Consider the following 14217-nt stretch of genomic DNA (forward strand, 5'->3'; position numbering starts at 1 on the left):
TTGGTACGAAAGCTGATGACTATAATTTCTTACTTTTTGCTTCTTTGAATCGCTATGGAGATGAAGAATAAAATAATTCTGGGATCGCCAAGGAAAAATCAATGATGTTTTTCTCTCTTTTCTTTTCCTTTTTTCTTTTTCTTTGTTTCATGGATCGACAAGGGAAAATCAAGGTTGAATGAGTGGAAGAAAAAAAGAATTTGTAATTTGAGAGAATAATCGAGTAAGCAGATAAAGCTCTTGAGGAAGAACAAGATCCGCGATTCAAATAGTTCTTCTAAGCATTGCAGCCAGTATATTATTTTTAAATGAATGAGAAATTAGAAAAAAGACAATTATCTTTTAGCTTTTAAAAAGAGGGTAAAAGAGGAATGATACAAAGAATTCCCCTGGAAGAGCTAAAAGCTCCCGTGGCAATAACGCTTGCAACCATTCATCGAATCGGACAATTCCTTGAATGACAAATTAACTCTACCGAGGAAAAATTTCAGAAATGGACATGGTATTCAAAGTAGCTGACTTGGACTTGCTTGTAGATTTATCGGATTCGACCCCAATTGAAGGCATGTCTCGGTCAATTTGAGTTTGAGGGAAAAAAGCTGGCTTTCGAGGTAATGCCAACGAGACAGAGTAACTGCTTAACATGAGAACTATTTTTGCCATGGTGGGTCTGTCTGCTGGATCTTCCTCTACACAAAGTAAGCCAATATGGATACATCTGAGTACTTCATTTCTCGAATAAGAATTTCCAAGGCTCGGATCCAACATCTCCAATATTGTCCCATCCGTCCAATGTTTCCATGCCTGCATTAATTCACAATGCCATTTAAAATGTCACGACTACAAATGACGAAATAGATTACACAGTTTCATTTTGGTTCATACTCACATAGCTCAGGAGATCCATGGCACCCTCTGATTGAAGGAAACTGTTATTCTTTTTGCCAGTTATAATCTCCAAAATTAAGACACCAAAACTGTAAACATCGGACTTCATAGAGAATTGTCCGTAAAATGCATATTCTGGAGACATGTAACCACTACAACATGCCAATCAATCACGAACAAAATATTTAGTTTCATGACAAGGTTTTAAATTTGCAATAATTTGAATTCCATCAGTTTACATTATTGCCACGTAAAAGGTAACTTGTATAAGCGAAGTTATGCACATAAAGCTTATGTAATAAGACCATTTTAAGCAGAGTGCACATTGTATAGAGGAACTGATCGAGGAACAATAATTCCATGTTGATTAGAGTTTAATTTAGTTAGATGGAAAATAATGAACGCATTAATTGATAGTTGAAAGATTCAAAATACGAACTCTTACTATGTCCCAACAATCCGACTGGTATTCCCCTGAGTTTGGTCAACCCCAAAAATTTTTGCCAATCCGAAGTCTGAAATTTTTGGATTCATTTCTTTATCTAACAATATGTTGCTAGATTTAAGATCGCGATGTATAATTCTGACTCTAGAATCTTCATGAAGATAAAGAATCCCCCGAGCAACCCCATTAATAATTTTGTAACGCCTTAACCAATCCAACTTTCCTTGCTTTCGAAAATCTACAAATATATCATTAGGAAAAATATATTCAAGTCAGTAGGAAACTATTAACCATTCAAAAAAAAATAAAAAGTACGAAACTATTAAATTACGTTTACATAATCTATAAAGAAATGGTTGAGTTGCATGAGGAATTGAAAGACAAAAAAAAAAAAAAAAAGATATATATATATATTGTTCTTACACAAATATTCTATCTTATAGCAAAATTTCAATTGAAATTATAATGAAATGTACTTCGAACAATATTGACATCTTATGCTGAAATTTCCAAATAAGATCGAAGACAAACCAAAGAGGAGGTGGTCAAGGCTATTGTTGGGCACAAATTCGTAAACAAGAATTTTTTCTTCTCCTTCCAAACAAAATCCCAATAGCCTAGTCAAATTTCTGTGGTGAAGCTTAGCTACTAATACAACCTCAGTCTTAAACTCTTCTGCTCCTTGTCCAGAGCATCTTGAGAGCCTCTTTGCAGCTAAATGTTGCCCGTTTGGAAGTGTTCCCTGAATTTATTGTTCAAATCAATCTTGAGAAATATAAAAGTTTATGAGTTACACATATTGAAATTTACCATCTGAAAAATATACCTTGTAAACCTCACCAAATCCACCTTCACCTAATTTGTTACTACTAGAGAAGTTGTTTGTGGCTACTTTAATTGTACTCAAATCGAATTGCAGCGATTGTACAGTAGTTATTTCATTCCCATCTGCAAGATCATTGAGAAATCATTAAATGTACAATTAAATTTTGCAAAAATAGGAATGCAGACAGCTGAAGCTTATAAATGACAGATTGAAATCGCGCAGTATGAGAAAATAATATATAGCCATGACTTAAGTGTGATCAATGGACATAAATTCTGTCTCTTTATATAACCTTACCATTTCCTTATTGTATAGCATTTTGCAATTCAATTTTTCAAAAAATAAGCTTGCATATGGTTGAAGTTTAGAAATGTGCGCATGACAGAACTAAAGAGAAAATTATAATGAATGGCACAAGTTTGACTAGGAATTGAAATAAACTCTCTTTTTACCATTTCCTTCTTGTCTAGCATTGTAATTATTGCTCGCTCTTCTTCTTATGAAATAGTATCCTACTGCGGAAAGGAACAAAACGACAGAAATTGGTGCAACAATGGAAATTATAAGTGTAGTTGAGATTTGACTTTCTCCTGCAAAGTCGATAACAAAAACCCCTATATAAACAGTATCTAAAGTTGACTGGTAAAACAAGTTGGACTAAAAATTAACATAAAATGAGATTCTTCATAATTTATCTTCAGATCCTGTAAGAGGTGGAAGAACAAGCACTGGCGTTGGGCTTGGTGCAGATGTGAGGTCATAAAACGGATAGATTTCGTATCTAATATTACAACTGGGATTCAAAACATTTGCCCCACGTTGTTTATAACAACAAGTCGGAATTTCTAAAACCATATCTTGAAGACACTCATTGCAAGCGGAGCTGTTCAGGTCCGGGGTGCATTGCACAAGGCTGTACAATGTTTCAGACGCTGAAATATTCATCTCTTTTGTAGCAAACTTTTTTGCCCCAGTTGATGTTGTGGTTCTCTGACCACTTTAGAGAAGAAATATGAGAAGAAAAGTAAAAGAATTCTATTAATCTCTTAAAAATAGAATAGAAAAATAAAAACTTCTCTCACTTGGATTCTCACGTGGAATCTCTCCCTATACCCTCCAATTCTCTCTGGAATTGCTCACTCTTCTCTCAAGCTCTCTCTGGAGCTTAAACAACTCTCTCTCTCGGAGTTTTCTCTTGCTCACTTGGCTTGGTTATCATGGAACGGTAAGGAGCCTATTTATAGGCTTACAAGGCCACACTTTTCAACATCTTAGCCCACAATTGTTGATCGGTGCAGCAATGGTGTCAACAATGGTGGCTGTCAACAATGGTGGCTGTGGTTGGTGAGGTTGGTGCGGCTGTGGTTGGTGAGGTTGGTTGGTGCGGCTGGACTTCACAATTCTCCCCCTCCAGTCGCATTTAAAACTGATGGTCATCTGCCATTTATTCCAGCTATGTCTCTGCATAGCTTCAGCTTCTCTTGAGCAACAACTTTTGTTAGCATATCTGCTGGATTCTCTTTTGTGTGAATCTTCAACAGTTTCAGCAACTGTTGACCTATTACTTCGCGTATCCAATGATAGCGAATGTCAATGTGCTTTGTACGGGAATGATACATTGAGTTTTTGCTCAAATCCATGGCACTTTGGTTATCACAATGTATCTTGTAGTCTTCTTGCTTGATGCCCAATTCTGTGAGAAAACGCTTTAACCACAACATTTCCTTACCCGCTTCCGCTGCGGCAATGTACTCTGCTTCAGTAGTGGATAAAGCAACACACTTCTGCAATCTTGACTGCCATGACACAGCTCCCCCTGCAAAAGTGTAGAGATAACCTGATGTAGACTTTCTATTATCAGTGTCTCCGGCCATATCTGCATCTGTATAGCCTTCTAAGATTGGGTCACCTCCCCCGTAGCACAAGCACAGCTTCGATGTACCTTTAAGATACCTGAGAATCCATTTGACTGCTTCCCAGTGTTTCTTTCCAGGATTTGAAAGAAATCTGCTCACAACACCTACTGCATGAGCAATGTCTGGTCTGGTACACACCATTGCATACATCAGACTTCCTACCGCTGAAGAATATGGTACTGAAGCCATCTCCTCTATCTCTTCTTTGGATGAGGGGCACATTCTCTTACTCAACTTAAAATGATTTGCAAGTGGAATGCTGACCGGTTTGGCTTTATCCATGTTGAATCTCTTTATCACCTGTTCAACATACTTCTCTTGAGATAGCCATAACCTTCTATTCTTCCTGTCTCGGATTATTTGCATTCCCAAAATTTGTTGAGCTGGTCCTAAGTCTTTCATATCAAAGGACTTAGACAATTCTTTCTTCAGCTTACTAATCTTCATTGCATCTTGTCCAACGATCAACATGTCGTCCACATATAGCAAAAGTGCAATGAAGTTTCCACCTGAAAATTTTTGAATATAAACACACTGGTCTGCTGCAGTCCTTTTATAGCCTTGACTCACTATAAATGAGTCAAACTTCTTATACCATTGTCTTGGTGCTTGCTTGAGGCCATACAAGCTCTTCTTTAGCTTGCATACGAGGTTTTCTTTCCCTGAAACCTCAAATCCTTTTGGCTGCTCCATGTAGATTTCTTCATGTAAATCACCGTGAAGAAATGCTGTCTTCACATCCATCTGCTCAAGCTCTAGGTTTAGACTTGCTACTAAACCAAAAATGACTCGAATTGAAGTCATTTTTACCACTGGTGAAAAAATCTCATCAAAGTCAATTCCTTTCTTCTGAAGAAATCCTTTGACCACCAATCGGGCTTTGTGTTTCACCACCCTTCCGCTGCCATCTTTCTTGAGCTTGAACACCCATTTATTCTTTAGTGCCTTCTTTCCTGTTGGAAGCTCAACCAACTCATAAGTATGATTTTTCTGCAAGGATTCCATCTCATCTTGCATTGCTTGCAGCCACTTTTCCTTCTCTTGATGAGAAACAGCTTCCTGGAAACTCTCTGGCTCCCCCTCTTCAGTAAGCAGAATATACTCAGATTCTGGAAATCTCTTTGATGGAATTCGGCCTCGCTCAGATCTCCGAACTTGTAAACCACTGGTTTCAGGAGGTGTACCATCATCTGACCGCTGTGATGGCCCTGCAGCTGCTTGAGAGGATTGAGTCTCCCCCTGCTCATTATCCCCTTCTTCCTCCTGGTCTGCTTCTGGTATATCTTCATGCACCTCATTATCCTCTGTGGCTATTTGTGCTGGTGCTGGATTAAGACAAAAATTCTCGGCACTAGAACTACAATTAGGAGACATTCTGGGCTTTTCAATGTCTTCCATTTTCTGGTTTTCATGGAATACTACATCTCTGCTTCTAATAACCTTCTTGGTTTTCGGGTCCCATAACCTGTATCCGAATTCTTCGTCTCCATATCCTATAAAGATGCATGGAGTAGATCTTGCATCGAGCTTCTGTCTGAGCTCCTTGGATACATGTACATAAGCTATACAACCAAACACTCTTAAATGAGAGTAGGAGGGAATCTTACCCGACCACACTTTCTCCGGAATTTCAAAATTCAACGGTACTGACGGTGATCTGTTGATTAAATAGCAGGCGGCACGAACAGCTTCTCCCCAGAATGGCTTTGGCAGCTTAGCCATACTGATCATACTTCTGACCTTTTCCATAATGGTTCGGTTCATTCTTTCGGCTATTCCATTATGTTGTGGGGTGCGAGGGACCGTCTTCTCATGTCGAATGCCGTGTCTTCTGCAGTAGACATCGAACTCCTTGGAAGTATACTCGCCTCCATTATCTGAGCGGAGGCATTTCAGCTTCTTTCCTGTTTCACGCTCTACCATGGTATGAAACAGTTTGAAGTAATCCAATACCTGGTCCTTTGTCTTCAAGAAATATACCCACACCTTCCGAGAAGCATCATCAATGAAGGTCAGGAAATACTTGTTGCCACCTAATGATTCCACCTCCATGGGACCACAAACATCAGAGTGCACCAGACTAAGCAACTCTGATCTTCTCAATGCAGAGGAACTGAAGGAGACTCTATGTTGCTTACCAAACAAGCAGTGATTACAAGGATCTAGCGCAGCATCCTTGCAAACAGTGATAAGCTTCTTCCTTGCCAAAGTGGACAATCCTTTTTCACTCATGTGACCGAGTCTCTGGTGCCACAGATTTTGAGACGCCTCTCCTTCTGCAATATTGAGGCTGTCTGCACATATCTTCACATGAGTCTTGTACAACGTTCCACAAATATGTCCTCGGGAGACAACTATGGCACCTTTCGTCATTTTCCATGTGCCTTTGCTGAAGTAGTTGTCATAGCCTTGCTTGTCTAAGGCTGCTCCCGAAAGTAGATTAAGCCGAAGATCTGGAACATGACGGACATCCTTCAAAGTGATTGTACAACCAACATTCGTTTTTACCTGAATATCACCAGTTCCTATAATCTTTGCAAAACTGGAATTTCCCATCTTTACCGTACCAAAGTCTCCTGCTTTGTACGTTTTAAAGAAATCTCTGTGTGGAGTGACATGGTAGGATGCTGCAGTATCGACTACCCACTCAACATCTTGGGTTGATATATGAAGGCATGTCTCTTCTTCGGTGGAGCAGAGCGCCACTTCTCCTGTACAAGTGACTAGTGTCTCTCCATCCTTCTTCGGCTGATTACCTTGGAGTCTCTGCTCTCTCAACAATTTTCTGCAATTCTTCTTCATGTGACCCTCCAGGCCACAATGATAGCACTTATACGATGATTTTCTGCCGTCTGTAGATCTGCCTCTGCTCTTGCTCCTGCCTCTCCCCCTATCTCGACCACCTCTTTGCTGTCTTCCTCTCTCTGTGACGAGGGCATGTGACTGATCCATGCCAATGTCCTTTCTCCTGGCCTCTTCATTAAATAGGGCATCCTTAACCATAGCCATAGTAAGTTTGCCATTCGGGGCTGAATTGCTGAGAGAGACTACCAATGTCTCCCAACTGTCTGGAAGAGAGCTTAGAAGTAGGAGGGCCTGATCCTCATCCCCTAGTTGGTAATCCACAGCAGATAGTTGATTTACCAAGCTCTGGAACTCACTGGTATGCTCGGCTACAGAAGTTCCACTCTGTAATGTTAGATGTACCAATCGCTTAAGCAACAGGGCCTTGTTCCGAGCAGTCTTGGCCTGGTACATGTCCTCCAATTTTGTCCAGAGGGCATATGCATCCGTTTCCTTCGCTACATGATGGAAGACACTGTGGTCGATCCATTGCCTGATCTGACCGATCGTTTTCTTGTTTAATTTCTTCCATTCTGCTACTTTACTGGGATCGGGGTTTTCGCCTTTAGCTTCTATAGGATCAAACAGATCCTTACAATTGAGGAGATCTTCCATCCGAGGTCTCCAAAGTGTATAATTTGTGGCAGTGAGCTTAACCATAGCTCCCGAAGATGATTCTTCCATTGACATTATGGCTTGACCAAAAATGGAGCTGAATTTGGCAAAACGGAGTTAACCGTTGCGTCCGGAACGGCCGAAAATGGTGGACTTGACTCTTCCGGGGTCAAAATATAATTACCAGAAATTTTGGGGCAAAAAATGTAATTTCACAACATTTCTGGGTCAACCTGCAAATACAGAAACTATAGGGGTCAATCTGTAATTTCCAATAGTTCAGGGGCTGCACCGTAATTTCAGAAAACTATAGGGGTCAATCTGTAATTTCCAATAATTCAGGGGCTGTTCCGTAATTTCCGAAACTTCAGGGGCCGTTCCGTAATTTCAGAAAATATTGCTGACGTGGCAGATGGTGCTGACGTGGCACCACGTGGCAGATGACGTGGCAGATGACGTGGCTGACGACGTGTCGCTGGTGTGGCAGATGACGTGGCAGGGGTTCGCTGACGTGGCTGCTGACGTGGTCGTCTTCAACCTCCAGACGGCGCGTGCGGCGCGTGGGCGCGTGAACAGTTGCAGAAAAATTTCAGTCGGCGCGTGCGGGCGCGTGGGACGTCCGTTTTCTCTCCGGCGAACTTCGTTGTTCTCCTCTCGTCGGGTACTTTCACCTGGGATTGTTAAATTAATTATTTGAGCAACTTTCCGAAACACCAACTTGAAGAACAGTGGCTCTGTTTCTTCAAATTTTGAACCCAAGCTCTCGATCTGGGGCTCTGATACCACTTGTTGTGGTTCTCTGACCACTTTAGAGAAGAAATATGAGAAGAAAAATAAAAGAATTCTATTAATCTCTTAAAAATAGAATACAAAAATAAAAACTTCTCTCACTTGGATTCTCACGTGGAATCTCTCCCTATACCCTCCAATTCTCTCTAGAATTGCTCACTCTTCTCTCAAGCTCTCTCTGGAGCTTAAACAACTCTCTCTCTCGGAGTTTTCTCTTGCTCACTTGGCTTGGTTATCATGGAACGGTAAGGAGCCTATTTATAGGCTTACAAGGCCACACTTTTCAACATCTTAGCCCACAATTGTTGATCGGTGCAGCAATGGTGTCAACAATGGTGGCTGTCAACAATGGTGGCTGTGGTTGGTGAGGTTGGTGCGGCTGTGGTTGGTGAGGTTGGTTGGTGCGGCTGGACTTCACAGTTGAAGCATCCATGGCCCTTCTCACCGTGTCGTTCATTGATACTATTACTTGAACCAGCTGATCAAATTGGAATGGATCAGCAGTTTCTCTCGTGTTCACCAAAATAACGGTAGGTTCTCTATCCATCCTACCGAAGAAGGATTCATTCGAATAGCGTACCATACAATGATCGTACCATATTACAGCCACCTTTTCTGTGGGACAATATTCCTCAACTAAATCTTTGGCTTCAGTTGTCAAACATTCTTGGCACACAGTTATTGTTACGTCGCCACGGCATAGAAACAAGCCATAAACAACCGTTCCGGGGTCTTGGCCAACAGAGATGTTGTAGAATCCGGTATCGCGAGTGAAATTGGATGTGAGGGAAGAGAGAAGTTGATTGAGATTAGATTGGTAGGTGCTGTTTGGTGTGAAAGTGGTTGTGTTTGGACATACATGGTATCTGTATTCAGGGATAGCTTCACTGCAAAGGCTAAGAATGATCAGCAACCAGATGATCATAATAGGAACCGCCATGTTCATATAACCTGAAGGAGTAGTCATCTTGTCCCACAACTTTTAGCTTGTAATCATATTAATTTAAAGAAGAATATATCGTGGGACGTGATAGGAGCGGCAAGAATGTAAATCTTAGAAATGACGTTGGTTTCCTTGACCAAAAATTTTTCACGAAGGCCTTCGTGGAAATTTTCAGGGTTTAGTAAAAAGGCTATATGCTTGCGTTTTCGGATGTTAACGGTCGTATATGGCCATTGAAAAGTCATTGATTTGGAACTGGAGGCCCCGAGTTGACTAAATAACGACGACGATTAGTTTTATTCTTGTACTCAGTTCACAATTTTTTTTTTTTCAACTTTTTTCTTTTCATCAAGTTCAGGTTTTGAGTGTTAGATTCCAACATTACAATTTTTCTGTTTAGTTTCTCTCCTTGCACAAAGACTGGAAAATTACACGTCAATATTTTCTAATTTTGAATAATTACATTTTCCATCTTTCTACAAAGCTTTCCATATTCCTCTATCAATTTATAATTTTGTTACATTTGGCCCAATTGAACTTTCTTATACTAATAATAGTCAATGGATTTTTTTCGTAAGAACCCATAGCATTCAGATTCGACATCAATATCGCTCCATATGTAAAGACAATATTTATATATATATATATATATATATTGCTTTATATTTTAGTCTTGGAGTATGAATCAAGAAGGACAATATTACCAAAGGTTTATAAATTATACTTACAGTGATATTTAGTTTTTCAAACTATGTTTTCTAACAAATTGGTCCTGTATTTGCTGATATATTCATTGTTAGTTATTAATTAATTCTTCATCCAAAATTTCATTACCATGGAGGACCAAAATAAAATTTTTAATTAATTTAGGGATCAAATATGCAATAAACTTTAAAAAAAGACCGAAATTATACTTTATATATATTTTTCAATAAAATAAATATTTTTATTAATAATTATTTGAAAATATTTAAAAAATTAATTATTTTCATAGAAAGTCATGAAAATAAATTTGGAATAGTACTTTGAAATATTTTTAGTTATGTTTCCTTTTATACACTTCATTTATTTATTATAAAAAACTTTATTTTTCAATTATTAAAATTTTTTAATCGTATGTGCCAATAATTAAAGATGTGGACATATCATTAATAGTAGTTGACTTAGACTTGTTTTTCACAACTACAAATGACAAAATAGATTATAGAGTTTCATTTTGGTTCATATACTCATAGCTCAGGAAGTCCATGGCAGTGGCACCATTCGATTGAAGGAAACTGCTTATTCTTGTGGCCATTTATAGTCTCCAATATTAATATATCGAAACGGTAAACATCCAACTGCACAAAGAATTGTCCATAAAATGACTCTGGCAACATATAACCACCACAAACAAATAAATATGAACTCATACTTGTTTAATTTGTGTTTAGGTTTGTGCCTTTACTCTTTCAAAAGGAAAAAAATAAAGTTTAGTTGTACGTGAGGTGCAAACCCATTCCTGTTGAGCTCTGCTAATTATTTTGGACTCTGAGAATAGAATTACGAATTCACAGAGACTGTCAGGACCCGTCCAGAATTCCTTACCCGGAACCCTAGACAAGCCCTGATCCCAGGGAAACCCTACCAGACCCTCCAATGGAAAATCCGGCAGAGCCTCCCCTAAGGGATTTACTTACCACAAATTTACCTGCACTGAAAACACACTTCTAAAAATATCCCCTTATTCCTCCCACAAACTACAAACTGATTCCACAAATTCCAGCACTTCTCAAAGCAACAACAGTCCAGTGCATAAATAAAACAGAAGTATTCCAATAGTATACAGAGCTTTAAGAAGTGCTAAACAACAGAAATACAACAAGGCTGAAAAGAAATAATACACTGAAATGAAAGAGTACAAAGAAACTTCTCGAAACACAACAGCAGCGGAAAACTTGGTTCGCTCCGGAAGAATGTCTACCACCACTTGCACCTAAGGGAACGGAATTTAAGAGTGTGAGATGCTAATCATCTCCGTGAGTAACCCGAACTACTGAACACCTTTTAATAATAATAATAAAATAATAATAATTAAGGAGTGGAACAAATACCAACAATTAATAATAAATAATAATAACCTTTGGAAAATAATGATTTCCCTCAAAACTCTCACCAATCGCTCCGTTTGAAATGTTCTCTTTTTAAAACCTTTTCGCAAAACCCAATGTGCATACCTCCCAAAAACCAAGGGATTAAATAATTTAACAACAACAATTAAATAAATACATACCCCAAATATATAATAAAAATATAATAAATTATAATAAATAGATTTTGAACACCTTTGGGGTTTAAACCATTATTTGCAATTACACCGACAATTACACCTGACGCACCACACCATATACCGGTGATGCCCTCCGATACCCAGCGTCCCGAGCACCGACTGGCGGGAGGTTAAAGAGAGAAACCTGCAGTGGTCACTTCGGCGTCCCGACAGTACCGACTGCTAAAAACCATCACCCGGCCAAGGAGGGGGGCGGCTGTGCGCAACAATAACCTTGCCTGCCCACGGTCCAATGGCAACTCACGGGTGAAGTAATAACCGCACGCTAAACCATATAATAACCGCGTGCTAAACCACGTGTCCATACACCATACACCAGAACACCAATACTGTATGAGTGCGTCTAAAAATAAACATAAACAACCAACCGTACCGTTTTTCCAAAAAACCACCGTGGGAAGTATACCAAATTTTCACAAACACCATCCCACATATTTTTATTTAATAACCTGGTACGAAACATTGATAACCAACAAACCACAATTTTCTTGAAATACGAAATGCAACCATAAAAATACCGCGGGCATATTTTATAAAATATAACCAAATATTTTCGTAAAATATTTAACCCAATTATGCCCGAGAAATCACATTTGAAATCACGTAAAATTAATACCGAAACATACCTTGCTCATGCATAACAAATAAATTAAATTAAACCGCATTAAAACCATAATTAAACCACACCACATGAGCATAATTTAAATACTAAATTAAATACCAATTAAATATAATTAATTGCCCAAAATAATTTTTGAAGGTGGGTCACTCACCTGGAGCACGCAATTAAACCATGATCCACCACGGGATCAATTCTACGACTCACCGGTGCTCCTAGAACAAAATTCACAGACAGTCAAATAAATTAATATTTTATTCGGGTAAATAATACCCGGTACCCGGGGGCTTAAACGCAAACGTTAACCAAAATAGGCGAATGATATACCGAATCGAAGCTCGTGGAACGAGGATCACAAATCCGATCTCCATCGACCCCAATTCCGCCGGAGGTGGCCGGAATTTGGTCGGAAAGTCTCGGCCGGTGTTCACTTCTCCATATCTCGCAAACCGCTTCGAATTTTTGGGATTGGAGGCCATTTTTGGATTCAGAGGACCCAAAATAGGGGGATAGGAGGCTCAATTGGGAGTGGGCTGGCCGGAAAACACAAGAAAAGAGGAGAGAGAAAATCCGGCGGCCGGCGGCTTCTCCGGCCCGATCGGCGCGCGTCCGGCGGCGGATGGCCGTGAAAATTGGCGGCCAAGCTCGCGAGGTGGCGGGCTTCCTTGGTGGCTGGCGCGTGAGGGCTATGGGTGGCCGGAATTTGAAATACAGGAGAGAGAGGGACGGTCGGGAGAGAAGAAAGAAAAGCTGCGTGTGTGTGTGTATTTCGGGGAAGAAGAAGGAAAAAAGAAAAAAAAAAGAAAAAGAAAAAGAAAAAGAAAGGATTGGTGTTTTCCCACGTGGGGAAAAGAAAAGAAAAAGAAAAAGAAAAAGAAAAAGAAAAAGGAAAAGAAAAAGAAATAAAAAAGAAATAATTAAATAATATTAATAATAATATTATTATTCAAAAATAATAAAATAATTTGATTTTTTTCACATGGTTGACATGTGGCATTTCACCATGGTGACACATGGCCAACTTCATTGAGTCACACGTGGCACCTCGTTATGCGTGTAAAAATAATATTAAAATAATACAGTATTTGAAAAACTTTACAGGTCCATAACTTTCAAACCACATGTCCAAATCGGACGTGCCGCTAGTCTACGGACTCGTATCGACGAGCACTTCACAACCATGCATGAGTCAACGCTCAACCTTGCATGAATAAAAAGTCAACTCCGGCATCCCTTGGACAGTTTGGACCTCAACTTGTTTTGCTCAAAACTTTCAAACCGTAGCTCCGTTTTCAACGTGCTACCAGTCTACGAACTCGTGCCAACGTGTACTCCGTAACGGTACCTCAGTCAACCTAGAATTCCAACCGGATCAAAAAGTCAACTTTTGACCCCTTGGTCAACGGTCAACAGTCAACCTCGGTCAACGTGCGAAAATTTCCGACATGGTTCGGGACGGGGTGTTACAGAGACTGCCATGTTAGCTTTAGTTGTAATTCATGTTTGTTTATGCATGTTGCTTTTTCTCTTTCAAGGTCAACAAAATGTATATCCTGACCCTGTGTCATCAAATTTTGAAGCTGTGTGTAAAGTTAAGTGCTTTTCTTGATGTGAACTTTAGTGATCATCACCGTTTATGTGAGAGTGATGAGCGACATTCCACCTGTTGTGGTGACAGATTCTATTTTTGAGTATTTTATGACCCTAATTCTTAATCAAATGTTGCACCACAGACAAAAATGCAAATCATATTTCCCCAGTATATTATGCCTTAATTTACACTTTGCTTAAAATAAGAAATTTGACTTACACCCAGTAACTACCTCGATAATGACAATGATTTGCTCCATTAGTTTTATTGTAGAAGATAAGCAATATGTTGTTCCTCCAGAAAGAACCGTAAATAGAAAATATGGTTCAATAATTAAATACATAAAAGAGAGTGATACAATTATTACCTTGCACAAATCAATTTTAGTTTTTCAAAAGTTTAGGACACATAA

General features: G+C 39.3%; 3 protein-coding genes across 3 annotated transcripts; all 3 read right to left on the bottom strand.

The window, feature by feature from the left end:
- Positions 1 to 219: 219 nt before the first annotated feature.
- On the bottom strand, positions 220 to 1709 carry LOC107421918 (cysteine-rich receptor-like protein kinase 10). The gene is made up of 3 exons (XM_048478007.2): positions 1334 to 1709; positions 890 to 1040; positions 220 to 804 (listed from the first exon to the last, which is right to left on the bottom strand). The coding sequence occupies exons 1-3, from the start codon at positions 1420 to 1422 to the stop codon at positions 472 to 474; spliced, it is 573 nt and encodes a 190-aa protein (XP_048333964.2). The 5' UTR covers positions 1423 to 1709; the 3' UTR covers positions 220 to 471.
- A 26-nt stretch (positions 1710 to 1735) lies between these two features.
- Positions 1736 to 2300, bottom strand: LOC132803273 (cysteine-rich receptor-like protein kinase 19; the record flags this gene model as incomplete). The annotated part of the gene is made up of 2 exons (XM_060815871.1): positions 1736 to 2075; positions 2160 to 2300. Coding segments are annotated over 2 exons (423 nt in total), but the record flags the coding sequence as incomplete, so codon positions are not given.
- A 6258-nt stretch (positions 2301 to 8558) lies between these two features.
- On the bottom strand, positions 8559 to 9315 carry LOC132803274 (cysteine-rich receptor-like protein kinase 25). Its single transcript, XM_060815872.1, has 2 exons — positions 8737 to 9315; positions 8559 to 8577 (listed from the first exon to the last, which is right to left on the bottom strand). The coding sequence occupies exons 1-2, from the start codon at positions 9288 to 9290 to the stop codon at positions 8559 to 8561; spliced, it is 573 nt and encodes a 190-aa protein (XP_060671855.1). The 5' UTR covers positions 9291 to 9315.
- Between the last annotated feature and the right edge of the window lie 4902 nt (positions 9316 to 14217).

Source organism: Ziziphus jujuba, chromosome 3 (genome assembly GCF_031755915.1).
Source record: "Ziziphus jujuba cultivar Dongzao chromosome 3, ASM3175591v1".
NCBI lineage: Eukaryota > Viridiplantae > Streptophyta > Magnoliopsida > Rosales > Rhamnaceae > Ziziphus > Ziziphus jujuba.